General features: G+C 30.3%; 1 protein-coding gene across 1 annotated transcript; it reads left to right on the top strand.

Annotated features, from left to right (window-relative positions):
• The first annotated feature begins 647 nt into the window (after positions 1–647).
• On the top strand, positions 648–27,629 carry LOC145333626 (ras-related and estrogen-regulated growth inhibitor-like protein). The gene is made up of 14 exons (XM_080178793.1): positions 648–745; positions 1,578–1,623; positions 2,346–2,398; positions 5,573–5,649; positions 5,911–5,982; positions 6,698–6,770; positions 19,468–19,563; positions 20,072–20,134; positions 22,803–22,858; positions 23,727–23,814; positions 24,551–24,596; positions 25,246–25,305; positions 25,846–25,900; positions 26,400–27,629. The coding sequence occupies exons 1-14, from the start codon at positions 650–652 to the stop codon at positions 26,440–26,442; spliced, it is 924 nt and encodes a 307-aa protein (XP_080034919.1). The 5' UTR covers positions 648–649; the 3' UTR covers positions 26,443–27,629.
• The last annotated feature ends 184 nt before the right edge of the window (positions 27,630–27,813 follow it).

Here is a 27,813-nt window from a genome sequence, read left to right as displayed (position 1 = left end):
ACCTCTATCTATCGGAGAGAAAGAGAAAAAATATGGTACAAAATTATCTCGAGTTCTTCAGTTTGCGGACAATTTTTATTCGGCGTGGTAATAAAATAACAGGATGTCTGTTTGTCTATATGTATGTGTATGTGTATTTTTCCTATATTATAAAGTAGTAAAGATTTATTTCTGGAGCATAAGACCTCGAAAATTGCTGGTCAAAATGGGTTGTATTTGATAGGAAAGTTCTGTATATATGTCTTGCGATGGATTTAGGATTTTTACGGGATCTAGTTATCTAGGTTCAATAAAAAAATATCAAAAATATATATTAATTTCTTTTTGATTACAATTAATGCACGGTATCCTATTCCGCATATAATTGTTTTGTAAGATCTCGGTAACAACTAAGCCGATTAAGTTATTTATGAAAGCTTCTCAGAGGTTTCAGGATGTTTTTTTGCTATTTTGCTATCTCCTAATTGATGCTAGGTGCTAAGATACTAGTAAAAATAAAATTGATACATTTTTACTTATTGATGATCAATTTAAAGGCAAGAGAAATTGTCCAGGCAAGATTTACGCTATTTTGTAGGGGAGTGGACAATAGCAAATATATTGCTCTTCAACCAAATACCCATCATATAAAATCTTTTTTCAGAATAAAATGTCAACGCGATCTTCGCCAAAATCACCCGTGGCCAAAAGTCCTTCAAAATATGCTTTCAAACTTTTCAAAACATTTCCCAAAAAACACAGAAAGGTTTGAATTTTTCCAGTATGGCTTCGAAACCGACTAACATCCGCTGGATTAGAACTGGTTCTCAGTAATACTGAAAAATCATGTATAGCATCGTATTATAGACAATTTTCCACGAATGTTAAAATCAAAAAATAAAATTAAAACTTATTTTGTTAACGCGGTTCTTCAGCTTCAGCTTACAAAAGTGGATTAATTTTTTTTATTATAATATCATTTTGATAGTTATTTCTCGCATCGTATTATATACACAGCTTTCCGCGGATATAGAATGTACAATTATATGATTAAAACCATTTTTATATTCGTAGAAAGCTGAATTTAATGCGATGCTAGACATAGTTTTTTCGTATGGATGAGAACCGGTTCTTATCCACCGGATTCGAATGAATACGAGAAATATAATTAATAATAATCAATACTAATTTATCAATTAAAACAATTTTTTACATTTATAATTAAGTATTTTTTTCTATGTCTAGAGTTTTATCATATACCAATTATATCTATATTATATAGTTATCTATCTATCTCTAAAAATTCAAAAAGATGCTTTAAAATATTTGAAATGCTATTTTTTCAAAACCTAAAATAAAAAATACTGAGAAAAAAATCACGCAATCTTGTAGTTAAAAGTGTTCTACGTACGGTGTGACGGACGTACTGCCTTATATCTTAATTATAAAGTTGCTTTGATACTAAAAACATTGACGAAAAACTTTCTCCTGGCAAAACATCCACGTATATACTATATCCATTACAGTAACAAATAACATTTTAGTGCGGACCAACTTATTCAAAATTCTATTTCTAATGGTATTTTATTATTTTTTAGTCTTTGAAAATTGCTGTAGTTGGCGACCAAAGCGTTGGTAAATCAGGTAAAGAAATAGTTTGTGGAGGGAAGGGGGCTTGAAAATAGCCAAAAACCATCCATGGACAAATGTGAAGCTTTCATAAAATAAAGAAAACAATCAGTTCAGTATTTAGCGAGATCTAAATAGACAAAGATAAAACATTACTAATTTATATAAATGAATATTAAATGTGTAAGATTAAATTGATCCTTTACATGGAAGGTTTATATAGGTCCTGGACAGGCTTTTTACCATTTCTAGATGAATTTTCAGGGCATAATGCAAAGGGAAGGGGGGCATTGGACTGTAAATTACACTGGTACCCAAAGTTTTTAAAACTTTTTATCTCACCTGGGACTTGGGTGCCCTAAACTATTACTTTAAATTTTTTTCTACAATTATTTTAATCTACAGAAAGGGTAATTTTTGTTTATCATTATTAGGGAGGTGTATCAATTTATTGTTCATTGTCTCATCCCTTTAACATAAAGATTTTTTCGAATTATGAACAAAGAATATCTGCTGAGTCCCTAGCATCTAGGAAATCTGTATTCAAAGAGGTAGAGAAGGGTATACAAGTAGCCTAAAACCATCCCAAGACTTAAATTTAAAACTATATCTAAATCCATCACAGAACCGAAGTAAAGCTTCCATTTAATAGAGAATACAATCGGTTCAGTAGTTGTCTTAAGCTACAGACAGAAAAACCTTACTTCTTTATATAATAGGATTATTTCTTTTTTCAGCTTTTGTAGTGAGATATTTGACAAGACGATACATTGGGGACTACTGTTCAAGTGTAAGTTTTTGTCTTTTGTAGCATAGATACGATATAATTTTCTTTGTCTGTCCGACCGTCCGTCTATCAGTCTGACACCACTTTTGATTGGCATACAGTTTACAAGTTACTTGATAAGTAAAGAATGGTACAAATATATTCCAATATGGATTTAAAACCGATTGATATCCGATTCCGCTGGATTAGAACCGGTTCTCAGTTATACTGAAAAATCATGTATATGATTGTAATATAAATATTAAAATATAAATCTTAATTTTTCTCGTTCTACTTTGTCTCTCAGTATAAGTTAAATAAAAATCATTAATAATCTAGTCAATAATTTTTTTTTAAGAAAAAAAAATCTGAAAAAAATATATTTTTCACCAATTAGAGCATTTTTCTTCCTTATTTTTAAATTGAAATACGTTTTCATTCTATCATGTCTGTCTGTCTGTGTGTATATAGCTTAGTCTACCGTTGGCCGATACGGCTCTTCTTTACAGTGAAGCTTTTTATAGATCCAGGGTAGGTTTCTAAACATTTTGAGGAAGGTTACCTCTATCCTTCTAGAATAAATCTTCCCTGAAAAAGAACTGTTTTACTTTAATTTTTGATAAGTAAAAATATGTAGGGTCGACTTAAGCCCCCTCGCTCAAGTATCTCTAGTTGACTCTAGGGGCGTAGTCGCCTTCTTACATTAAATTCGTCATAACACGAATTAAATAAAGTTATTAGTGACTGGACCCTTAAACGTAGTTACAAACAGACATACTTTATATACAGATTAGATTTGCTTTACAAAATCTGTTATTTTTTCCAATAAATGATTAAATATGTTTTGATATAATTATAATTTGTTAAAAAAAAATATTTTTCATGATATCATATTTTAGGATATCTAAGAAATATAATATTAAAAAATTTGTAAGTTTAGTAATATAATTGTATTAAAGATTTAGATACAACTCACTTTATCTGTCCGTCTGCCTTGGGCGCTGCTTAAGCTAGACTGCTGTTTTTTTTTGAGTATTCTCTTTTTGAAAAAGCATCTTTAGATCTGTTGGTGTTTCAGTCATGCATCAAAAGACACAATCCATTTCTCTCTCTCTCTCACTCTCTCTCTCTCTCTCTCTGTCTCTCTCTCTCTCTCTCTCTCTCTCTCTCTCTCTCTCTCTCTCTCTATCTATCTATCTATCTCTATCTCTCTCTCCCTCTCTCTCTCTCTCTATCTCTCTCTCTCTCTCTCTATCTCTATCTATCTATCTATCCATCTATCTATCTCTCTCTCTCTCTCTCTCTCTTTTATGATCACTAAACAACATCTAATAACTAACAACATAATAACCCATTCTGTCAATTAATGTTTTTTCTTGCTTCGCCACTTTTAGATGTTGTCAGCCTTGTTTTGTAAAGAATTTAATATTTTCTGATATTTATTATTAAGATTATACTTATTCATTATTTTGAATAATAATTTTCTTGCTATCTATCTTTTTATCAATATATAACTAATTACTTTTCTAATAACTACCTATCTATCTATCTAATAATTTCTATAAATCCATCAATCAATCCATTCGTCAATTAATTAATCTTATAATCTACCTATTCAACTATCTATCTATTTCTCGATCTATCTATCGAACGATTTATACAGGGTGAGTCAGAAAAAACTGAGTTTTCCGATTTTCAGAAACAACCAGAAGGAATATAAGAAAAAATAATTATATGTCCTTGTAATCTGTACAAAAGCACATCAAACTTGTAAAAGGTGTTTTTCATTATCTCTAAAAATGCGGCCTCTATGATAGGTGTATGGTGTTAAAAAATGCCTCGTGTGAAAAATGTTGATCAAGAAAAATTAAAATAACTCATCTATTTTGTAAAAAAAAATCTTAAAATTTCAATATTTATTTAGAAAAAGGTCTAAGAAAAGTACTTTAATGAGTTTTAAAGATGAAATGCTCACAAAAGCATTTCTAGAATACTGTAAGTTGTCATTTTTACATATTTCTTGATTGTGATGCATGTGGTTTAAAAGAATCTTCTATAAAAACGTAGCTTATAGTAAAAAGAAAAAAAACCTTTTTATTTGACAAAAAATCTCTTAAGATAAAAAAGTTATCAAGGTTTGAATTTTTAAAATAAAATGCCTTTTAGAAGCCCTACCCTATTTAAATGAAGTTATTATGATGGATTATAACACACAAGTATAATTTGTCAAAAGTGGGCGGAGATTTTGAATATTAAATCCAGTCTTGCACCAAATATAGAGGAAATTCAGAAGAGGGGGGAGGAATTTAGGTAACAAGATGAAATATTTCCGGTCATGAGCTGGTTGTATTAAATCTTAACAATAGATTACAACAAAACGTTTGATTTATAATGTGATAATTTAATTTAAATAAATTGCATTTTTAATATGTTAGATATTTACAATCTGTTGAATAAAAGTTTTAATAAACAAAAAAATATGTTTGTTTATCTGTTTAACATTTTTTATTATAAATAAATCTACCTAAAAAGTACAAAATAATGGCCGAAAAAGTCATCACGCACAATTTTTGAAATCTTTATGCTCTAAAAAGCGCTGTTGTTTTCAGATATATTCAAAAACATCTTTTCTAAGTTTAATGTATATTTTTATAGAGAACAAGAACCTATAATTGTTTTTTTCCATATTCCTACTGGTTGTATCAGAAAATCGGAAAACTCAGTTTTTTCTGACTCACCCTGTATATGTAATTATGTAATAATAATCCTTCCATTGATCTAACTATCTATCTATGTATTACAGATAGAGAACACGTACCCCCACACTGCGCTAGTGGATACTGTAGTCACCCCCTTTCTATCTATCTATCTCTATATATTTATCTATCTATGTATTACAGATAGAGAACACATACTCCCACACAGCGCTGGTGGATACTGTAGTCACCCCCTTCTATCTATCTATCTCTATATATTTATCTACCTATGTATTACAGATAGAGATACTGTAGTCACCCCCCTTCTATCTATCTATCTCTATATATTTATCTACCTATGTATTACAGATAGAGAACACATACCCCAACACTGCGCTAGTGGATACTGTAGTCACCCCCTTCTCTATCTATCTATCTTTCTATATATTTATCTATCTTCTATCTATCTATCTCTATATAACTATCTATCTATGTATTACAGATAGAGAACACATACCCCCACACCGCGCTAGTGGATACTGTAGTCACCCCCCTTCTAGTTTGGGACACAGCCTATAGGTAAATAATTAGGTTGATTTTAAAAGCGAAGCTACTCTACAACTCCAATGTAGTAGTCTAAAACAATACTATTAAAAGTAACTTGTATTTCTGTGTGTAGCAAAGGATCTCTTTACAGTAACGCTTCTTAGAGTTCGAAGGAGAGGTATAGTACCTTTCCATTCTACGAAATAAGCCCCTTGTAAAGAAATACACAAGAAGCCTCTAGGGGCGTAGACACCCTAATTTGACTCGACAAATTGACTCATACTTGTTATTTAGGAGCGAAGACGACATACGAAACAGAGTAGAACCTTTATCCTGCTGGGCTGATGCGGTTATTATACTATACAGGTACAAAAATTGATAGATAGATAGATAGATAAATAGAAAGTGGATAGATGAAAAGATAGATAGATAAATAGATAGATAGATAGATAGATAGATTGAGAGATAGATAGATGGATAGATAGAAAGATAAATAGATAGATAGATATATAGATAGATAGATAGTTAGATAGATAGGTGAATAGATAGATAGATAAATAGATAGATAGATAGATAGATAGATAGATAGATAGATAGATAGATAGATAGATAGATAGATAGATAGATAGATAGATAGATAGATAGATAGATAGATAGATAGATAGATAGATAGATAGATAGATAGATAGATAGATAGATAGATAGATAGATAGATAGATAGATAGATAGATAGATAGATAGATAGATAGATAGATAGATAGATAGATAGATAGATAGATAGATAGATAGATAGATAGATAGATAGATAGATAGATAGATAGATAGATAGATAGATAGATAGATAGATAGATAGATAGATAGATAGATAGATTGAGAGATAGATAGATAGATAGATAGAAAGATAAATAGATAGATAGATAGATAGATATATAGATAGATAGATAAATAGATAGATAGTTAGACAGATAGATAGTTAGATAGATAGATGAATATATAGATAGATAGATAGATAAATAGATAGATAGATAGTTAAATATAAATATATAGATAAATAAAAAGCTGATATTTTGTCTATTTTCAGTGTAACAGACATATCCTCTTACGAAACAGCGCTGCAACTCAATAAAATGCTTCAACACAACAATAATGGATATGTAAGTCCTTGTTTTTATATGCGTAGCATCTCTACGAGTATCCGCTTTCCTCATGTACTGACTGACTAAGAAATGTTTTACAATAAATGCCTTTAGAGTCAAAGCTTTAAGAGTATATCATTATACAGGAGGGAAGGGACATTGAGCTGTTTATTTCACTGGTCTTCACAGTTTTATAATAACGTTTTCTTATTCGTTGGCTTCACAACTTTGGGGACTTTTATTGAATTTTGATTGGTTTGTTCAATAAGTTCAGTGTCCAAACGTTTCAACCACTAATTGCAATCTACAGATGGGGTAATTATGTGTTTCATTATTGAGAAGAACTTATAAGGGGGTGCTTTCTATGCTCATTAGGAACTTTGAGAAAACTTGCCTGTCTATCTTTCTATTTGTCACTTATCTATATTTTAACATATCTCAATTGCTTTTAATATCTAATCTTAGAGTACAAATTGCATAAAAGTTTTATAATTAAAACTCTTTTCTTCTTTGATCTCACCCCAGGGAGGGAGAGAACAGTTTAAAATAAATAGATATTCCCATGAATATTTTGAATACTTTTTGCCTTTGGTATCTTACAGATATATTGGGGAAAGGAAAACGTATACAACAAATTTTTTATGGGAGAATATAAATTTATCGACCATTGTATTATCCCTGATCCAAACAAGGATAACAACATCCACGAAAAAAATATACCAATCAACGAACATAAGATGGATATAGATTACGTGAATATTGAGACAGGGAAATTTTTGTCGTCAATTAAAGTGAACATAGTAAAAGTGTCTGACTGATTATGACGTAACAAAAAAAAATAGCCAATGAGAGGCCACTATAAATTTTACCATTGGTCAATAAAGGCCGCTCATTGGCTAATTTTTTTTGTTACGTCATAATCAGTCAGACACTTTTACTGTGTTCAATTAAAGTTGCTAATATTGTCCTCAGATATTGGTCATTACTCTTCTCCATAGCTAGGGGAGAGGATGAGGTAAAGTCATTAACATAAAAGACATTGTACTCGAAAAAGTCTATCTTGAATTTATTGTACGATAGTATGCCATAATTGATATCAATAAAAAAAATCTTAAATAAATCTTTTGATTGCCCATACTTTGTTTAAAGTCTTATTAACAATTTTTTATATAATGATAATGATAAAATAGTTTTTTTTATGTAAAAGTAACAGGATGTTCGTCTGTTTTTAGCTTAAGATATCTCTACTCTCTGGACCAATATTGTATAGCTTCTCATGAAAAAATAACCGCCACCTCTTTTTATCACTAAAACTTCAATTGAAGGGTCGACTCTAGTACATCATAAAAAGTTATGTGTAAAATTAATGTAAAAAAACTCTTTTTAGAAAATTAATCTAAAATTAATTAAAAATCAAACAAACATTACAAATGTTAATAATAAATCATATTGGATAATTATATTATTTTATAATTTTCCTAAAATTATAAAAATAGTTTTCCCCTAAAGTTTTCAGCAAGCACAGAACCCCCAATTTCAAAATTACTTGGACATAAAGGGAGAAGGGGTGTTTTTTATGACTGACCTAACTGTACGGCCTATGGAGTCGATGCTACACTTTACCCAATATAACCTAACCTAACCTGCCTTAAAGTAAAACAAAAACACAAAAAAATTGCCTTTAAGAATTTTCAAGTTATTTCAATAATAAGAGGAGTGGGTTTAAGTGCTCAAATAAACACTCGGGGTAAATTGCCAACAATTTTTATAGAAGAAACAATAATTTTTATCTAAGGAATGTCTTAGCAAAAAATAAAATTAAATGATGGAAAAAATACTTTTTTTATTTTCAATTTTTATTAAAAACAATGATATTAAAATACAGTTAAATTTAAAACAACAATATTTGTAATTTTTCATTTGATTTTTTTGTATTTTTTCATCCTATATCAAATTCATTTTTCTATTTTTGTTTTTTATGTAAAAGAACTGTCTTTTAGAATATAAATCTTCCAAAAATTTAATAAAAAGGCATAGAGTTATGTATGAGTGTTTACTCTTTAGTCGTGTTAGAATTTAAACGTTTATGGACGAGGTAGTATGTTTATATATTATTAGATTGTAACGAAAGATCTCTTTAATCGCTGGACAGATATGGTTTCTATATTTGAGAAGTTATAGGTGTCAGAAATTTAGTTTAAGGGGCTGTTTACCTTGTAAAATTAAATAACTTTGTACACTAATATTTAGCGAAGGTAAATGTTCTGCAATTAAAGGGTTATCCAACCCTAAAGCGTCTAGAAGTTAAGCTTAACAATAAAATAGATTGAAATGTCTAAATATCTGGGAAGGGAGCGGTCATTGGACTGTATATTGTACTGGTACTCAGGATAAAAAAGTTTTGCCACTTTTATAAATCTAATTGATTGGTACAACTTAGCAGTATCCATACTTTTCAACTACTATTTTTTACATACAGAAAGATTGTTATTGTGTATCTTTATTTGGGAGGTTGAACATTTTATCGTCCATTGTCTTATCCCAGCCAAATATACAAAACCTTGCTATGAATGTACCATTCACGTTTTTAAACCTTACATAAACAAACTAAAATTAAAACTTATATTATAAAATTACAAATTAAGGTTTTTGCAAAGGCTTCTTTTTTAAAGATATTTTTGTATTTAATGCTCTTAAAGAATATGTATTTTTTGAACAATCTATTATATTTGACTGTAAATTACACTGGTACCCAAAGTTTTATAACCACAGTATCGTATTTACAAAGACTTTTGGTACTTAATTTTTAATTGTTTGGTTACCAACTAACAATGTCCATTTTTTTAAAATAATTTAATCTACTAAAGAGGTAATTTTGTTTATTCTCATTGGGGATGTACAATGTTTTATTTTCCATTATCTCATCCCTTAAGATCCCTGTTATATTCGGAAAATATTACCTAAAAAAGGAAAAGCGATTGAAACTCAAGCGATTTCATAAGAAGTGTATAAGTACGTAGGGAAAAATATGAGATTTTTAAAAGCGAAGCTTTTCTATAATTAGGGTCGGTCCGTCCGTACGTCCGAGACGGATAGCTTTTTTTTGTTAATTTAGGCATGTTAGCACTGTTCGATTTTAAACTCTGCATGGTGATTCCTGTAGTAGTTAGGTACGATTTAGAAGGCGTAGCAACTCTAGAATTATTACCACAATGTTTGTACGTCCATTTTAAACATGTTGATTTTTCTACTTTTTTAACAACAAATTTCTATGTGATCTAATTATCCGATTGATCTGGTTTTTAGTATATTGATTCCTGAGACAACAAAGTACAATATTATAAGCTAAGCAACTCTATAATCAAATATAAAAATTGTGAGTATGTCCATAAACATTATCCTTTAACTTTAACAAGCAGTTTTTTCAACAAATTTATTTACAATTTTGCTTCGACTCTTATTATTGAGTTCTGACATTATACAAGTGTTAATGTCCGTTTGTCCTACCGTTTTAGTGCTTCGCTTTTGTGGATGTTGTCATCCTTGTTTATCTAGAATCTACATGTTTCAAACTATTTTCCAGGGATAAGACAATGGTCGATTAATTGATATACATCACCAATGAGAAAACAAAGTTATCCCTTATTTAGATGAGAATTATACGTTGAAAAGTTTGGACTTTTCTAGTTTAGAAACAGCTAATAAAAGTACCCAAAGGTAAAAATTGGGATACTAGTGTAATTTACGTCCAATGCCTCCTTCCCTCCCTGATTGATAGGACAATACTAGTTATTTCTTTCATCGTATTATAAACGGCTTTCCGCGGATATAGAATGTACAATTATAAGATTAAAACAAGTTTTTTTAGCCCCGTGGTGCCGAAGGCACCGGCTAAAAAAACTGGTTTTAATTTTATTATTGTACATTTCTATATTCGTAGAAAACTGGATATAATACGATGCTAGACATAGTTTTTTCGTATGGATGAGAACCGGTTCGAATGAATACGAGAAAAGTAATTATAGATTATAATGAAACGCGACTTATAAATATCATCATCCTTGTTCATTTAATTTTATTAATTTTCATGAAGAACGTTTAGGTAAGCAAACTTTATAATTAATTAAATTTCTCGTATTCATTCGAATCCGGTGGATAGGAACCGGTTCTCATCCATACGAAAAAACTATGTCTAGCATCGTATTATATCCAGCTTTCTACGAATATAGAAATGTACAATCATAAGATTAAAACTAGTTTTTTTAGCCGGTGACTTCGTCACCTCGGGGCTAAAAAAAACTAGTTTTAATCTCATAATTGTACATTCTATATCCGCGGAAAGCCGTTTATAATACGATGCGAGAAATAACCATTCTAATTCTGAAAACATTACTGCACGTTTAATTGGAAAGGTAATCTTTATAGTGTATGGTCTAATTTTTAAATCTAAATTTTGAACTTGTTATTGATGCGCTGCTTTTCAGAGGGAGGGGATACTGGACTTTAAATTCCAAAAGGTACCAAAAGATTTTGAATTTTTTTTTATTATTAAGTGATCTTAAAACTTTGGGTACCTTTACTGAATCTTGATTAACTGACTAGAGCTATCAGTGACCAAAACGTTTATAGCTAAAGAAGATCAATTATTCTATGATTTTAATTAATTGTCTTATCCCTTAGGTCCATGTGGGTTAAAACAAACTATTGAAATTTCATTTTAACAGATAAAAGTGATCATTGAGAAAAGACATAACTCTATAAAATATTATTTTTTTCTATGATCTTTTGGGTAAACACTGTCTACTAGAACAAGGATAATTTCTCAAAAGAAGTTGTATCAACTTTTTTGCTTTTTATTTAAGATAGCTAGCCGGTCCTTTCAGTAAGTAGTAGATGTAAAATTTTTCATAGAATTCAGATATGCAATCGGTTTTTTTGTAGACCTCTTATTTTTTAAGTAATTTAAGTTTTTTTAAAAAATAATTAAGTCGGTTTTAAGGTACTAAAACGCAACAAAATAAAAGAAGAAAATAGCCAGTATAAACAAAAATAGTAAGATCTTTAATTTGACACCTTACTTTTAAAATTCTGTTGAGTAATTGTTGAAAAAATCAATTTTTTTAACCTCGGTTTAATCAAAACATTAAACCTAAATATTTTCTCATACAGACATAAAAAATATGGGTTCATATATACCATTAGAATGAGAAAAATAATATGAATCCATTGTAAGCAAAATTGAAAAAGTTTTAAAAAATTGTAATAAAAAATTGAAAAAATAAAAAAGTTATTTTAAGAATTGTAACTACTAAACTAGCCAATCACAAATCGCAAAAATTGACGAATCGGGAAGCTTAATCTATAAAATTAACCTATAGAATTGCCAGAAAAAAAGGAGAACGTTCATACAATATATACAATAGATACTACAATAAATATAGTGATATTAAAGAACATGTAAAGAATGAAAAATTATGAACAAATATGCATCAGTCTGTTTATAAACTTCAAAACAATGCAATTAAAAATACATTATTGTTTCTTGTGTTTAAAAAATATCTGCTACATTGCATTGTCTTTTGTTTAGGTTATGTTCAGGTTTGGTTCAAGCTAACCCTTTAAAGCCGAAAATTATGATTCTTAAAACAAACTTATTTTTTTTTATTATAGTTTTATAAAACTTTTTCAATTTTGCTTAGAATAGATTCGTAATATTTTTCTGATTCTAAAGGTATATATGAACCCATGTTTTTTATGTCTGTTTGAGAAAATATTTAGGTCTAAAGTTTTTATTAAACCGAGGTTAAAAAAATAGATTTTTTCAATAATTACTCAACAGAATTTTAAAAGTAAGGTGTCAAATTAAAGATCTTACTATTTTTGTTCATACTGGCCATTTTCTTCTTTTATTTTGTTTTGTTTTAGAACCTTAAAACCGACTTAATTATTTTTTTTAAAAACTTAAATTACATAAAAAATAAGAGGTCTACAAAAAAAACGATTGCATATCTGAATTCTATGAAAAATTTTACATCTACTACTTACTGAAAGGACCGGCTAGCTATCTTAAATAAAAAGCAAAAAAGTTGATACAACTTCTTTACCAAAATATAAAGAGTTTGCGCGTGTTCTAGAACTTAATATCTAATCAACTAAAAGGTTATATATTATATCCCTTTTCTTAGCCTTTTCTCCATGAAAAATATAGGTTATATCCAAATAACAAGAAAAAAACTAAATATAAAAAGGATTACCACATCTATCGTTTTCTGATAGATACCAGACAGAATATATTGTTTTTTTGGAGGGTTGGGGGCTAAAAAAAGCTTTTCAAAGCAAAGATACTCTATAACCAATCAAGCCCTCATGCAAAGTAACAGAATGTTTTTCTGTCTGTGTGCGAAGTATCTTGCTAACCACTGGACCAATATGGCTTTCATTTTGCAGTAAGAAGCTTCGTATTGATGAAGGAAAGGTTTAAAACTATTTTGGGGGCAGGTACCTCCATCATATAACATTACTTTGTTTTTGTGCTTTGCTACTTATGGGTGTTGTCATGTCATCTTTATTAATTTGAAAAACAGTGTTTTTTTTTAATTTGTTTTAATATTTACGTCTATTTATATAAGATATAGAAAACGTTTCTTTTATTTAAAAGAAATTCAACAAATTATAACATCTCCATCACCCCTAATTTAGATTTATTTTTAGGGGGACATATAAAATTAATTGAAATATTCAAATATACAACATCCTATATTTCAAGTGAAGTCCCTATCATTCCGTTCAATTCAAGGGAGTTAATTATATAGTTGCTGCGTGCATGGCCACTCTAAAAACTTTTGCACTTAACACATAGTTAAAGTGGTTTAAGTATAAAAGAATTTTCAAAGTTTTACATTCTTGCTGTATTCTTGTAGTAGAAGGATCTTGGTTTAACTCTATTCAAGGTGGGGGGTGGGGGGTAGGTGCGGTGTACAACGCTTTTTGCCTTTCATTAAAATTGTGTAAATTATAGAGTGACTAAAAATCACATTCTCTATGCCTTTTTTTGCTCCAAAAACAAAGTAACATTGATAAAAAAAATTACAAAAGTCGTTTTTTACCTTAGAAAGGCCATTGCCATTTTCCTGAATTTTAAAAATGACCATTTTTGTTTTTTCCGAGATTTATGAGATATTTGGGGGGAGGGGGGCAATTAACCCACCACTACCCCTATAATAGAGTTAAGTAAGGGTATATTATGTCTTTTCAGGAATGTTAATGGAAAAGATAAATGACAATGCACAATAAAATGATGTAAAACCCCCCAAAAAAACATTAAATTTTAAATAGATTAAGTTTCAACATACAAACTTATTCAAATCCATGACTTTGATTGTGCTTAGCTGCTTATGAATGTTGTTATCCTTGTTTTTTTCACAATTTGTTGCTCGCAGGGATCAAGCATATCATTTTATTCAAAACTTTGGGTAATTTTATTGATTTTTGATTGGTTTCTTCCATACTAGTTATGGTCAAGCTTTCAACCTATAAAAAATCAGAAGGGGTAATTTTGTTTATCATCATTTGCGATGTATATATATAGATTTGTCATTATTTGTCTTATCCCTTAAAATCACTGAATGGGTGTATGTTCGAGTGTAGATAGCATTCTCTTCAATTATTTTCCAATAGTATCAAAAAATTGCGGTCTTGGAAATGAAACAACTGGCAAAAATCAGGAATCTAAAGGGATAAGACAATAGTCGATAAATTGATGTACATTGTACATCCCCAATGATGATACACAAAATTACCCCTTTTGTAGTTTAGGATACGTTTGGACACCCAACTAAATGAACCAACCGCTAAAACTTCACTAAAGTCCCCAAAGTTATTAAGCCAAGGAATAAGAAAACGTTATTATAAAACTTTGGGGACAAATAACAGCCCATGTCCCCTTTCTCCCTGGGCAACTTTGCATCAAGTGTTCTCTAGCAGTCAATGAGTTCGAGTCAGACCTTGTAAGGCCAAAAGTATTATGCTGTATGCTGTATATTTAGTTGAAAAATTTGGACACTTCAAGTTTGGAGCATACTAATCGAAATTCTATAAAAGCAACTAAAGTGTTAGAGCCAACGTAATAAGTGAATATAAAACTTTGGGTACCAGTATACTTAACACAATCAATTTAGAAAAAATAAATTGACTCATTAATAGGCCCAATTTATTTATAATTACTGTGGTCTACGCCCTATTTGCGATTTCTCTTAGGAGGTTAGTGGTTCTCTCTCCAAAAGGGTTTCTTTGGTCTAATTTGGCAGTTGCTCTATTTCCATGATAAAGAGAACATTGCAATTATATATAGAATCATTTTTTACATCAAACACACTTTCTTACTCTCTCAAAAAAATGTACATAGAATAAGATAATAGAATAATACTGAAATTTTTATTTTTTAACCATAATTAAATTTCTCGTATTCATTCGAATCCGGTGGATAGGAACCGGTTCTCATCAATACATCCATGTCTAGCATCGTATTATATCCAGCTTTCTACGAATATAAAAATGTACAATCATAAGATTAAAACCAGTTTTTTTCAGCCTCAGGGCTAAAAAAAACTAGTTTTAATCTCATAATTGTACGTTTTATATCCGCGGAAAGCCGTTTATAATACGATGCGAGAAATAACTATTAAACACTTAATTTTATTCACTGGCTTAAAAGCGTAGGATGCTTTTATTAAATCTTGTTGGGTGGGTTCAAACTAGCAGTTTTAAACCAATAATTGTAATCTTAAGAAGGGGTAATTTTGTTTATCAATAGGGATGCACATTAATTTACCGTTCCTTGTCTTATCCCTTAAGATCCCTGCTATCAAGATACATTGCATTATTGCGTTTGTTTTCTAATATTTTTATTCTATGAAAAAAATGGTCACAAATGCGTAAAATAAGAAATTCATTGCAAGAGAGAGGGATGATAACATCCATAAAAGCGAAGCCCTAAAATCAGACGGTAGGACAAACGAACATTAACACATAATCAGTGACAGTCCAAATAAAATTGTATTATTGCTATATTGCGTAAATATGGGATACTGTTTGAAAATGGACTTACATTTTTAGTTTTTAAAAGCGAAGCTTTTTTTATAGATATATGTACCTGTCTATGAATATTTTTTTCATAGAAGACTAGATGGATTTGGAACTGATTATCATTCGTTGGATTAGAACCGGTTTTTAGCCTTACTGAAAATTCATGCATAGCATCGTATTAATTACAGACAATTTCTCACGAATAATAAAATAAAAATTATATATTTAAAACGAGTTTTGTAAGACTGGGCCGTCAGCCACATGGGGCTAACAAAACTTGTTTTAATCTTATTTTTTTTATTTTAATTTCCGCGGAAAGATGTCCATTATACGGATTGATAAATAACTATTCTTCCATTTATTCTTGGAAATTTTTAATTCTGGAATTGAGCATTATATAAAAATACTGAATATTGGGAATAACCCCTCTTTTCTCTGGTGGACATTTTGATACCCCCACTCGCCGTTTCTCTACTTACTTTCTTAAAAGAATAGTAATTTCTCGCATCGTATTATAAAAAGCTTTCCGCGGTTATAGAATGTACAATTATAAGATTTAAACCATTTTTTTAGCCCCGAGGTGCCGTATGGATGAGAACCGGTTCCTATCCACCGGATTCGAATGAATACGAGAAATAATTTTATCGTATATAAACTCTTATCAGATCATTTAAAAAAACAAAAGTTACCATTCTAAGAAAAGTTATGCAAAGCAATAAAAGAAAAAAAGCACCCCTTCCTCACACAACCCCCTCATCGCACAAAAAATATCAATAAATCCGCCAACCCCCCCCCCCCCTCTCTCAAAAAAAAGTTACTGCTAAGTTAGGGTTTTTTACGGGGTTAAAGTTGGTTCTCCACATGTACATAATAAAAATTATAAAACAAAATGAATGAAAAAAGTCACGTAGAAAATGTTTTATTTTTTTCTATTCTTAGAAGAATATCTGTTTTTTATTTAAATGTCAGATTATCTATAATTTTCATAATGATGACAAATAAAATTTGTGTATCATCATTGGGAAAATACATCAATTATCAGTCATTGTCTTATCCTTTTAGATCCCTGAAAATATTTTAACTCTTCTTTTGAAAAAGAATTTGAATATAAGGATTCTTCACTAAAAAAAACATTTGACATAGTTTTATCTGCTCTTTCTGTACATTGACAAGGAAAATTATGTTCAAAATACGCGAATTGAAACAAACAAATATATTATCAATATATATATATATCTATCTATCTATCTATCCATCTAAATATCTATCTATTTATCTATCTATCTATCTATCTATCTATCTATCTATCTATCTATCTATCTATCTATCTATCTATCTATCTATCTATCTATTTAACTATCTATCCATCTATCTATCTATCCATCTATCTATCCATCTATCTATCCATCTATCTATCCATCTATCTATCCATCTATCTATCCATCTATCTATCCATCTATCTATCCATCTATCTATCCATCTATCTATCCATCTATCTTTCCATCTATCTATCCATCTATCTATCCATCTATCTATCCATCTATCTATCCATCTATCTATCCATCTATCTATCAATCCATCTATCCATCTATCCATCCATCTATCTATCCATCTATCTATCCATCTATCTATCCATCTATCTATCCATCTATCTATCCATCTATCTATCAATCCATCTATCCATCCATCTATCTATCCATCTATCTATCCATCTATCTATCCATTTATCTATCCATCTATCTATCCATTTATCTATCCATATATCTATCCATCTATCTATCCATCTATCTATCCATTTATCTATCCATATATCTATCCATCTATCTATCTATCTATCCATCTATCTATCTATATATCTATCTATCCATCTATCTATCCATAAACTATATTAATTCTTTTCTTTTATTCAAATCAATGACTCTAAAGGACATGACAATGGAAAATAGATTGATGACAAACAAAACTACCCCTAATGTAAATGATTAGTGGAAAAGTTTAGACACGGCTAGTTTGTATAAACCAATCAGGAAGTCATAAAAAGATTTAAAAGATTCCTTATTATCTTTAATACAAAGTAGAATGATGTCTGTTTGTTTGTCCATCCGCCTGTCTGTCTGTCCCTTAAGATCTGTAACCTCTGAACCAATTAGATTCTACTCTTCAGGGAATTTACCTACTGGTCTTGTGGTGGATTTCGGCTATTTTCTTGGGGGTTGGGACACCCCCAATCCCCCCAAAACCAAAAACATTTTAAAAAGAATTTTTTTGCATATGTTTTGCGAATTCGCCATTTATGCGAAAATTGGCGACTCATTCGCAATTCTTTTCAGCTGGGTAGGCGCGAAAATTGGGGAAATAATGTTTCCCACGATAGGCACGTACATAATTTTTTTTAAATTACCTCTTGGGGAAAAGCCCCTAGAGGCTAGGGGTGAACCACTAGTAATTTATAGAGTAGCTTCGCTACTAAAACTTTATTTTAAATGCACGTAATGAAACTTTTATCTGTAAATCAGATTTCAATTAAAACTTTTTTTTAAGTTTTAGAGAAAAAATTTTGATAGTATGTTACCAAAAATCATATCTATCAAAAAAAGGTTATTAACATTTTGTAAAAATAAATAGACATTTAACGAGATAAGCAAATCATGAATTTTTAAAAATCCGTCACTCACTAAACTCATCGAGTAGCTGCGATACTAAACTAAATATTTAGATCTAAAGCAGTTCACGGTAAAATGCCCGAACATCGTGTTAATTGGCATAAGAAGGTCTATAAATAATCTTTAATAGCAAAGCTTCAATGATGCCCAGGGAAATTTCACAAAAGAAAAAAAACTCCAAAAATAGGTCCCTTTTTCGACATTAATGTGTACTGCGAGATAACTGTGCACTATTGATTTATTACTATTCCAGAATTTTTGTAGGCCTTCTCGTGTTTATTGAAATTTTGTGCGAGAATAATCTATTCGTTCCACCGTTTGGCCGTTAGCAGCCTTTAAAGTTTTTTTTTAGATTTTTGGAGATTATAGTTGCCTGAGTATTGTACCGTGAACTGCACTAGATCAAAATAGTTGAACTAAAGTTTAACATATGTCAAATAAGATCTCAAAGTTTGATCAAAATATGTTGGCGACTAGAATTAAAATTCTTACTTTTTTTGAAAACTTATGATAAACTTTATTTGATATTTTGCTTCAAACTTTTCTTCCCTATAAGAATATTATAAAACTATTTTTTAAGCAAAGCCTTTAAATATTTATGGTCGGTTCGTTCTTCCCTTGGTTTATTTAAAGAATATGGTAGGGGGGGGGGGGGGTGGTCGGGTTGAGTAACCTCCCAAAAATAGTTTTAAACCTTCCAAAAACCCACAAAAGCTACATTGCAAAGAACAGCCATTGCGGTTCAGTGGTTAGCGTACACACACAGATCCTGTTACTTTTATATAATAATATTTTTGGAATAATAAGTGTCATGTATTTACGAAATATTTAAACCTAATTACATTTAATTTGTATATTTACATCCTTGTCTTTCTTAATTAGGATTAGAGCATATTTTTTTCAAATTATTGATTTGTACCTCAATCTATTGTCCATTGTCTTATCCCTCTAAGATCCCTAAATTACAGGACACGCACGAGAATGTCGCTATTCCAATAATTCTGGTGGGCAACAAGAACGACCTCTGGCACCAGCGTCAAGTTGTCACAGACAAGGCTTGTCAGGTGAGCAGATATATTGATAGATAGATGGGAGGTTAAAAGATGTATATATATTTTTAAAAAAAAAATACTTGCGGCTACGCCCCTAGAGGCACTAAGGGAAGGGGAGGGTTGATACCGAAAATCCAATTTTTAGAGTTTTTAAAAGAAAGTAAAAAAAAATTGATTTTGGTTTTGAAAAGGAAAATTGGTGGTACTTTCTGCAAAAATATTTATAAACCTTTCCAGGACCTATCCTAGTGAAAAGCTATCCTGTAAAGAAGAACCATATTGGTTCAGCGACTAGCGAGATCCTTCGGTACAGTCAGACTGACTGACAGACTGGCAGTCAGATATATATCGCGTTACTTTTATATATGGATAGATAGATAAATTTTTGATTGATAGATTTATTCATTACTTGTTTATTTGATGAAACGATTGATGCACTGATAAATAGAGTAAAAGTTTTATATAGCTCAATAGATGAATAGATTCATTGTTTGATTTTCACAAAAAAAAATATTTATAGGAAGCAAAAGACGAAGGATTTGCCAATTATTTTGAAATTTCTGTGAAAGAGAGTTTAGATCAGGTAAGAATATAATTTTCTCGTATTCATTCGAATCCGGTGGATAGGAACCGGTTCTCATCCATACGAAAAAAAACTATGTCTAGCATCGTATTATATCCAGCTTTCTACGAATATAAAAATGTACAATCATAAGATTAAAACCAGTTTTTTTAGCCCGTACCTTTGGCACCTCGGGGCTAAAAAACTGGTTTTAATCTTATAATTGTACATTCTATATCCGCGGATATCTGTTTATAATACGATGCGAGAAATAACTATTTCAGTATGGCTTCGAAACCGATTAATATCCGCTGGATTAAAACTGATTATCAGCCACACTGTTAAAAATATTTTTTTTTTTTTAGCATCAGATAATACTATATATTCTTCACATTAATGTATAGTATCAATCAGTACGTTATAGGAAAAAAACCTTATTACAATACAAAGAAGATTCCAATACTGTATTGAGCAATACTTAGTGTTCTATGGAGTAACATGTAGTACTAAATAATGTATTTGTCTGTATAGTATTATCCAATACGCTCTTTGGAATAATATTCAATACGGTAGAAGTAAGTTTTTAATACTCTCCTTTGCAATTTTTGATATCCTCTATCATAAGTTTTGATACTTTGTAGAGTATGAAACTGTTTTACTTTGGGTGAAAGATCATTTTATAATATATGATTATTATATGTACATATACATTTTGTTATATCAACAAACATACCAAGCAGAGCAATAAAACATTAATTTAAATGTAAATTTAGTAAAAAAATGACTTTAAAGATGTTTAGGACTAAACATGATCCATAAAAATAAAAACTATGGTCAGTCATAATTACAAAAATCAAAACTATAAATCTGAGCATAAATAGTAACATTTCATCTTTGTCTAAAACGACCAAGCAGAAACACTTCCATGAGAGGTATGCACCAATGGTGTCTGTTTTAATTATTCTGTACAGTACAGTCTATCAAATAGTACTATTTTAATAAACATTTCTGTACCGTATTTTCCAGTATTCTAGAGCGTATCAATCGATACTAAAAAAATGTATGGGTTCTGTATAGTAATAATTATTGTGTTATATAGTATTACATAGTGTTATATATTAATTATATAGTTGTAGCGTACTTATGGTTCCAATACTCTCCAGAGTATCAATTGATACTAAATAAAAAAATTATTTTTAACAGTGCATACTAAAAATTATGTACAGCATCGTATTACAGACATTTTCCTACAAATATTAAAATAAAAATCGTAAAATAATTACCAGTTTTGTTAGCCCGGGCCCTCCGATAGAGATAAGACTATGGCCGATAAATTGACTTACATCTTTCAACTTAATAAAACAAATAATCAAAATTCAATAAAAGTCCCCAAAGTTGTTAAGAAAACGTTATTACTAAACTTTGGGGACTAGTGTAATATACTGTCGTCAAATGTACCCTCCCTTCCGGGAATATAAATAACTCCCATTCCTTCCGAACCTTTAAAAACTTTTTATATTTTTGACCCATAATTTTTTGCGTCTCTTATTAAAGAACGGATTTTTGTAAGATTTAAGATTAGAATATATTCTTTTTTAAATATTGAAATTTTAATAAAATTGTTAAAAAGAAATTTTTTATTATCTATGACATCACAATTCCACAAATGCAGAGTATTACATTTTTATTAGCGCAGCTACTCTATAATTTGGAGGGTACGTTCTTACGTTATTGAAGTCTACATTATAGTAAGTTAAGTAAATGTTTTTTTTTAAAGCGAAGCCTTTCTATAATTAGGGTCGGTCCGTACGTCCGTTCGTCCGAGATAGTTAGCTTTTATGCGTTAATTTAGGCATGTTAGAATTATCCTATCGATTTCAAACTTTGCATGGTGATTCCTGTAGTAGTTAGGTATGATTTAGAAAGCGTATCAATTCTATAATCGTTACCAGAATGTCCGTACGTCCACTTTAAACATGTTGATTTTTTTACTTTTTTAATAACAATTTTTTATGTGATAAAATCATCCGATTAGTCTGATTTTTTTACTACTGATTCCTATTACAATAAGGTACAATATTATGAGCGAAGCATATCTATAATCAAGTATTAAAAATGTCAGTATGTCCTTTAACAGAATTCTGTATTTAAGAAGTTTTGCAACAAACCTACATATAATTTTGTCAAACCTTATATTTTCATATTTTGTATATTCAGTTCTGACACTCAACAAAAGTTAATGTTCGTCTGTCATATCGTTTTAGAGCTTCGCTTTTATGGATGTTGTCATCCTTGTTTCAATTTTAAAAGGATGACATTGATTTTTGGTGAATTTTTATTTGTTAATGCATTTCAATTCCTAAGAGAATTCGTACTTTAAAGGTTAAAATATTGGACACTACTTCAAGATAAAAAAGATAGGGTATAGTCCCTTTGGTAACATCGCACCTTATGGGGCGATTCTTCGTATTTTTCACAGTAGCTATTCTCCTATTTCTAGCCCCTGCGGGGCCAATTACCTGACCCTGTGGGGCAATCACCTAACCCAATATAACCTAACCTAAAATAACCTATAAAAAGCCATTTTAAAAATACGACGAATCGCCCCATATAGGGCGATGTTACGAAAGGGACTCTTCCCAAAAGATATAAAATATTTGATTTTGAACCTGAATTTGTATTATTTTAGGTTCGGATAGTGTTTGAGGAGGCTATACGACGTGGATGTGCTACAAAACGACAAAGGTACATCAAATTTATATTAATTAGACGTAGTTTGACTTTACTAAAGCATTTGATAGTGGATTTAGCAATGCTTTCTTTGTTGGTTGAAATCTAATAACATGCACATAATTAAAAGACTAAGGTAAATATCTATCTATTTGTTGATTTACAACGCTTTCTTTTCATGTGTCCTGGATTTTTATTTATGTATATTAATTATACGTAGTTTGACTTTTGTAAAGCATTTGATAGTGGATTTAGCAATGCTTTTTGTTGGTTGAAATCTAATAACATGCACGTAATTAAAAGAGAAAAGTATATATCTCTATTTGTTAATTTACAACGCTTTCTTTTCATGTGTCCTATGTTTTTATGTATGTAACAATTAGATGTAGTTTGACTTTTGTAAAGCATTTGATAGTGGGTTTATCAATGCTTTTTGGTTGGTTGTTAATTTACATCCCTTTCTTTTCATGTAACCTAGATTTTTTATTTTTATGTTAATTATACGAAGTTTGACTTTACAAAAAGCATTTGATATTGGTTTAGCAATATTTTTAGTTGAAAATCTAATACAGTTCAAGAAATAAAAAATCCATCTACTTATCTATCTATCTAAATACATAAATATCTGTTTTCTAAATACCTAACAATCTGTTTTTTATCTAAACACCTTAGTATCTTTCTAAATACTTAACTACATATCTATCTAGATATTTAAATATCTAATCACATAACTATCTATTTATCTATCTAAATATCTAACTAACTATCTATCTATCTAGCTTGGGGGCACCGTGGAAAGAAAATATGACTCTTTCTAAAGAAACAATCTATATATCTATCTAACTATCTATCTATATAAATTCCTAACTATCTATCTATCTAGCCTGGGTCACCGAGGAAAGAAAATGCTGGTTAAAGCCAACTCCACAGATATGGATCTTTCTGAAGAAACTAGCCCGGAGGCAGAAGAGGTGATTTAGAATCCAATCTTTTCAACCAATAATTTCAATTTGCAGGAGGGGAATTGTGTTGATAGTTATTGAGGATGTTTAGCATTTTATCGTTCATCGCCTTGTCCCTTAAGATCCCAGGTTTTAAATTGTAAATAACATCATATTAATTACTAGCGGATACGCCCCTAGAAGCCTCTAGGGGCACTTAAGGTAGGAAGAGAAAAGTCGACCTCTTCCCATTTTTAATTTGAGTTTCAAAAGATTTTAAAAAGTTTTTTTGGGGGGTAGGGGGTTGAAGACACCATCTCCAAAAATAGTTTAAAACCTTCCCAGGACATATAAGAAGCTTCACTGTAAAGGATAACAATATCGGTTCATCGGTTAGTGAGATCCTTTGGGACAGACAAAAAACGCTTACTACTTTATATAATAGGACTTTGTATTATAGATATATGGCATATAGTCGGGGAGTGTGACTTGTTTAACTTAATCTGACCTACCCCTTTGGCAGTTTTAGAGGGGTATATCTTAAGGGTTTAGACACCTATGAAGAGGGGTGAGCCCCGAAGGGGGTGTAAACAAAATAAAAATATTTTGGTTATTAGTATTTTAATTTTAGTCTTTTCAACTAAATAATTAACAAAACTATAAAATGACAAAAGTTAAATATTCAGATTTTGTCAAATTTGACAGATTAACAATATTAAATTAAAATATTTTAGTTATCAAATATTTAATGTAATTTAAATTTTAGAGTGTACGACCAAGCATTCTTCAAACTATCAAAAAGAAAATCACAAGTAAGTAAATTCCAAATAATGTCAATGTATTTAAACTAAGGCTCAGTAGCCGCGCGTCAGCCACATGTAAGCCTCAGTGAAATCATCATATTATAATTTTGAAATTCAGCTGGATGTGTAAACCTGTTCCTTAACATACAATACATCTTTGAAGAATTTTTTTTTCTTGTACACAGGCGGGTTTAAATTGAGGCGCGGCTGTCGAGCATTGATTTAAACGATAACGTATCAATTGATATATGAAAATATTACATTATAACTTAAAATACAAAAAAAATAAGTAATATTCAGAAATAAGGTATAACCAACAATCAAAATAAATTTTAAATAATATTTGGGGGGCAAATGGAGAGGTCATCAATTTTACGATGTGTTGCCCCTCGACAAACGACAGCAGAAAAAACGCGTATAGGTTTCGTGATTTTTCCGAATTAATTTCGTTATTTGTATAAGCTGAGTAAAATTGCACATACGGGAACATGTTTTCAATTTACCCTGTTAAAATAGTGCCCACATGGCAAAATTTGTAAAATAACTTCTTCGTATCTTTATCCGTCATTTGTCGGTCATTTGTCTCCATCCATGATTTGTTGTACTTTGCTACTTATGGATGTTATAATCCTTGTTTATAATCTAAAAATAATTTCAGGTCCCAAAAATTCGTTGACGTCACGAAGTGTCAGCTTCATGGAGGACCCAGAGGATTCAGGTACAACAACTATTGAGAGATAGGTAGATAAGTAAGGAGATAGATATTAAGATAAATAAGGAGATAGATAGATAGTGAAATAGATAAATAGGTACGTTGACGTCACGAAGTGTCAGCTTTATGGAGGATCCAGGGGACTCAGGTAAAACAAGTATTGATAGATATATAGTTAGATAGATAGTGAGAAACATAGATAGATAGATAGATACCTTGACGCCACGAAGTGGGAGGTTTGAGATACACTTGCCCCAAAGAGTTGTAAACCTTTCTTGGACGTATGAAAAGCTTCACTGTAAAGGAAAACCTATCAGCCCAGCAGTTGAATATTTTTTTTCTGGGTGCAATTTGTTTTAAGATGGTTGGGGTACAAATTATCCCTGGACCTATAAGAAGCCTAACTGTATAGGAGAACCATGTCGGTTCAACGGTTAGAAAGATCTTCAGCTAATACACACACAGACAGACATCCTTTTACTTTTATATAAGGATCTGTAATTCAACAATATCCAACTTAATTTTAATTTTTAAAAATTTATTTAGAATATAGAAGAAATCGTTCCTACACTTACTCTGGAAAATTTCAACTTTCAAAAAGGTAAATTCTGATTTCTTTAAAACGTGTTTTATAAAGCTTAGCTTCTCTTACTAAATACTAGCATATTCACCCCTGGCGGCCTCTATGGAACTTGAAAGGGAGGCGACTACCCTCCTTAGGTAGATTTTACTCGGGAAGTTCCCTCCCCTAGAAAAAAAACATTTTCTGAATTTATAATGAGCTACAGACAGACAAACATACAATCTGTTACTTTTACAATCTAAACTCTTATGTCAGACATACATGTTTTTATCAAATCAGGGACAAGGGAATCATATTCTGTCAAACAACTCTAAAGGAAAACTTCCCCCACAACCCCCTTCCCCTTTTCCTTCCCTTTTTTCCCACCCCAATTCCCTTACAAAAACAAACTATATTCCCAGATATCCCCTAAGGTTTCGTGATTTTTTTTGTAGAATTGTTGGTTAGGCTGGCTACCCCTGTTATCAAATAAAACAATAATACAATTGAATTCAATATTAATTTTAAAACTTTTTAGAACACGAAAGTTATCAGTTTTCGAGGTATCTTCAACATCATAGAGAGACAGATATGAAAGAAAATTACATGAAAAAATATAAAAAATCGAGTTTAACTTTTTAAATATGTATATTTTTCTTGATTTCAACATTGTATACTTTGTAACAAAGCTACTCTAAAATTAATTCCGTTGGTCTGTATGTCTAACATAAATATAACTTTCTTTACTCCAGATCAATTGTCTTAAAGTGAAACATACAGCTGGCTAAAATAGGGATACTCCTTATCAACCCCTTTTATCCCATCCTGGAAGAACGAACTGGCCAATAAATGAGGTCCGTATTAGAAACATAAATTGACGACAAATCTTCCCCTGTCAATATATCCACGTATTCTATTTGTGCACATAATTGCAGAGAGAGAGAGAGGGGACAACGGGACACTAGTCCCTAAAGTTTTATAATAACGTTTTCTTATTCGTTGACTTAAGAACTCTGGGGACTTTTGTGAATTTGGATTGGTTGGTTTATTAAGTTGAGTGTTCAATCGTTTCAACCACTAATTTCAATCTACAAAACGGGTAGTTTTGTGTATATGTATGAGCTTCGCTAATATTGGACGTACATGCTCTTGTTTATTTTAAATCATTTATATTTTGTTATCTAAAAAACTGATACTTGAAACAATGTTGTATATTTTATCGAGTTATATAAAAACAAAGATGACAAAATCCATAAGTAGATAAGCTTTTGAATAAATAAATGAGAAAAAATTCAGTAGCTCTGAGCTTCGCTTAAATAAACAAATAAAAAATATTCTTAAACAAGGATGATAATATCCATAAATAGACGGACGGACAGGCGGGCATTTCAAAATATAGAGTAACTTTGTCAATATATATTATTTTAATATTTGTAAATATCTGAATTTTTTAACTTCAGGAAAATCAAAATAATTAAAATATTTTTTCAACATGTCTTTTTTTAAAATAAAATTTAATTTTAAAATTATTTTAATAAAAAATATGTACTTATGTATGTTATTATTTACATTTAACTTATATATAAAATTATTGTAACAATATTTAATGTTGTAGAATTAACAAAATTGTGATATGTAAATATAAATTTTATATTAAAATTTTTCTTTTTTTAAAAGCGAAGCTTTTTCTATGATTAGGGTCAGTCCGTACAGGAAGTGTAGCAACTCGTATAATCGTTACCATTAATTATTATGCAAAGTACATCTTTATGAATGTAAACTTCGTGGTTGAAGAGTTTGAAAACTTTTAGTTTGATCAGTCGAATCTAGATTTAATAAGGAACCGATTGAGTTCTCCATCTTATGGAAGCTTCTTATATACCCATAGATTGATTTAGGCTATTTAATTTTTTCATATAAGTTTTGGGTTTCTTGGAATTTTCTACTTTCCT

Source organism: Acartia tonsa, chromosome 12 (genome assembly GCF_053477335.1).
Source record: "Acartia tonsa isolate MP-2025a chromosome 12, ASM5347733v1, whole genome shotgun sequence".
Lineage (NCBI taxonomy): Eukaryota > Metazoa > Arthropoda > Copepoda > Calanoida > Acartiidae > Acartia > Acartia tonsa.
Note: the sequence above shows the minus strand (reverse complement) of the source record. Positions and strands in the feature narration are given on the sequence as shown.

Excerpts from the sequence above, each read along its gene's own strand:
- LOC145333626 (XM_080178793.1), top strand. The coding sequence starts at position 650 with ATGTCAACGCGATCTTCGCCAAAATCACCCGTGGCCAAAAGTCCTTCA. Across the intron at positions 6,771-19,467 it reads AACACAACAATAATGGATAT|GACACGCACGAGAATGTCGC; the intron begins GTAAGTCCTTGT and ends CCTAAATTACAG. Across the intron at positions 25,901-26,399 it reads AAATTTCAACTTTCAAAAAG|AACACGAAAGTTATCAGTTT; the intron begins GTAAATTCTGAT and ends AAAACTTTTTAG.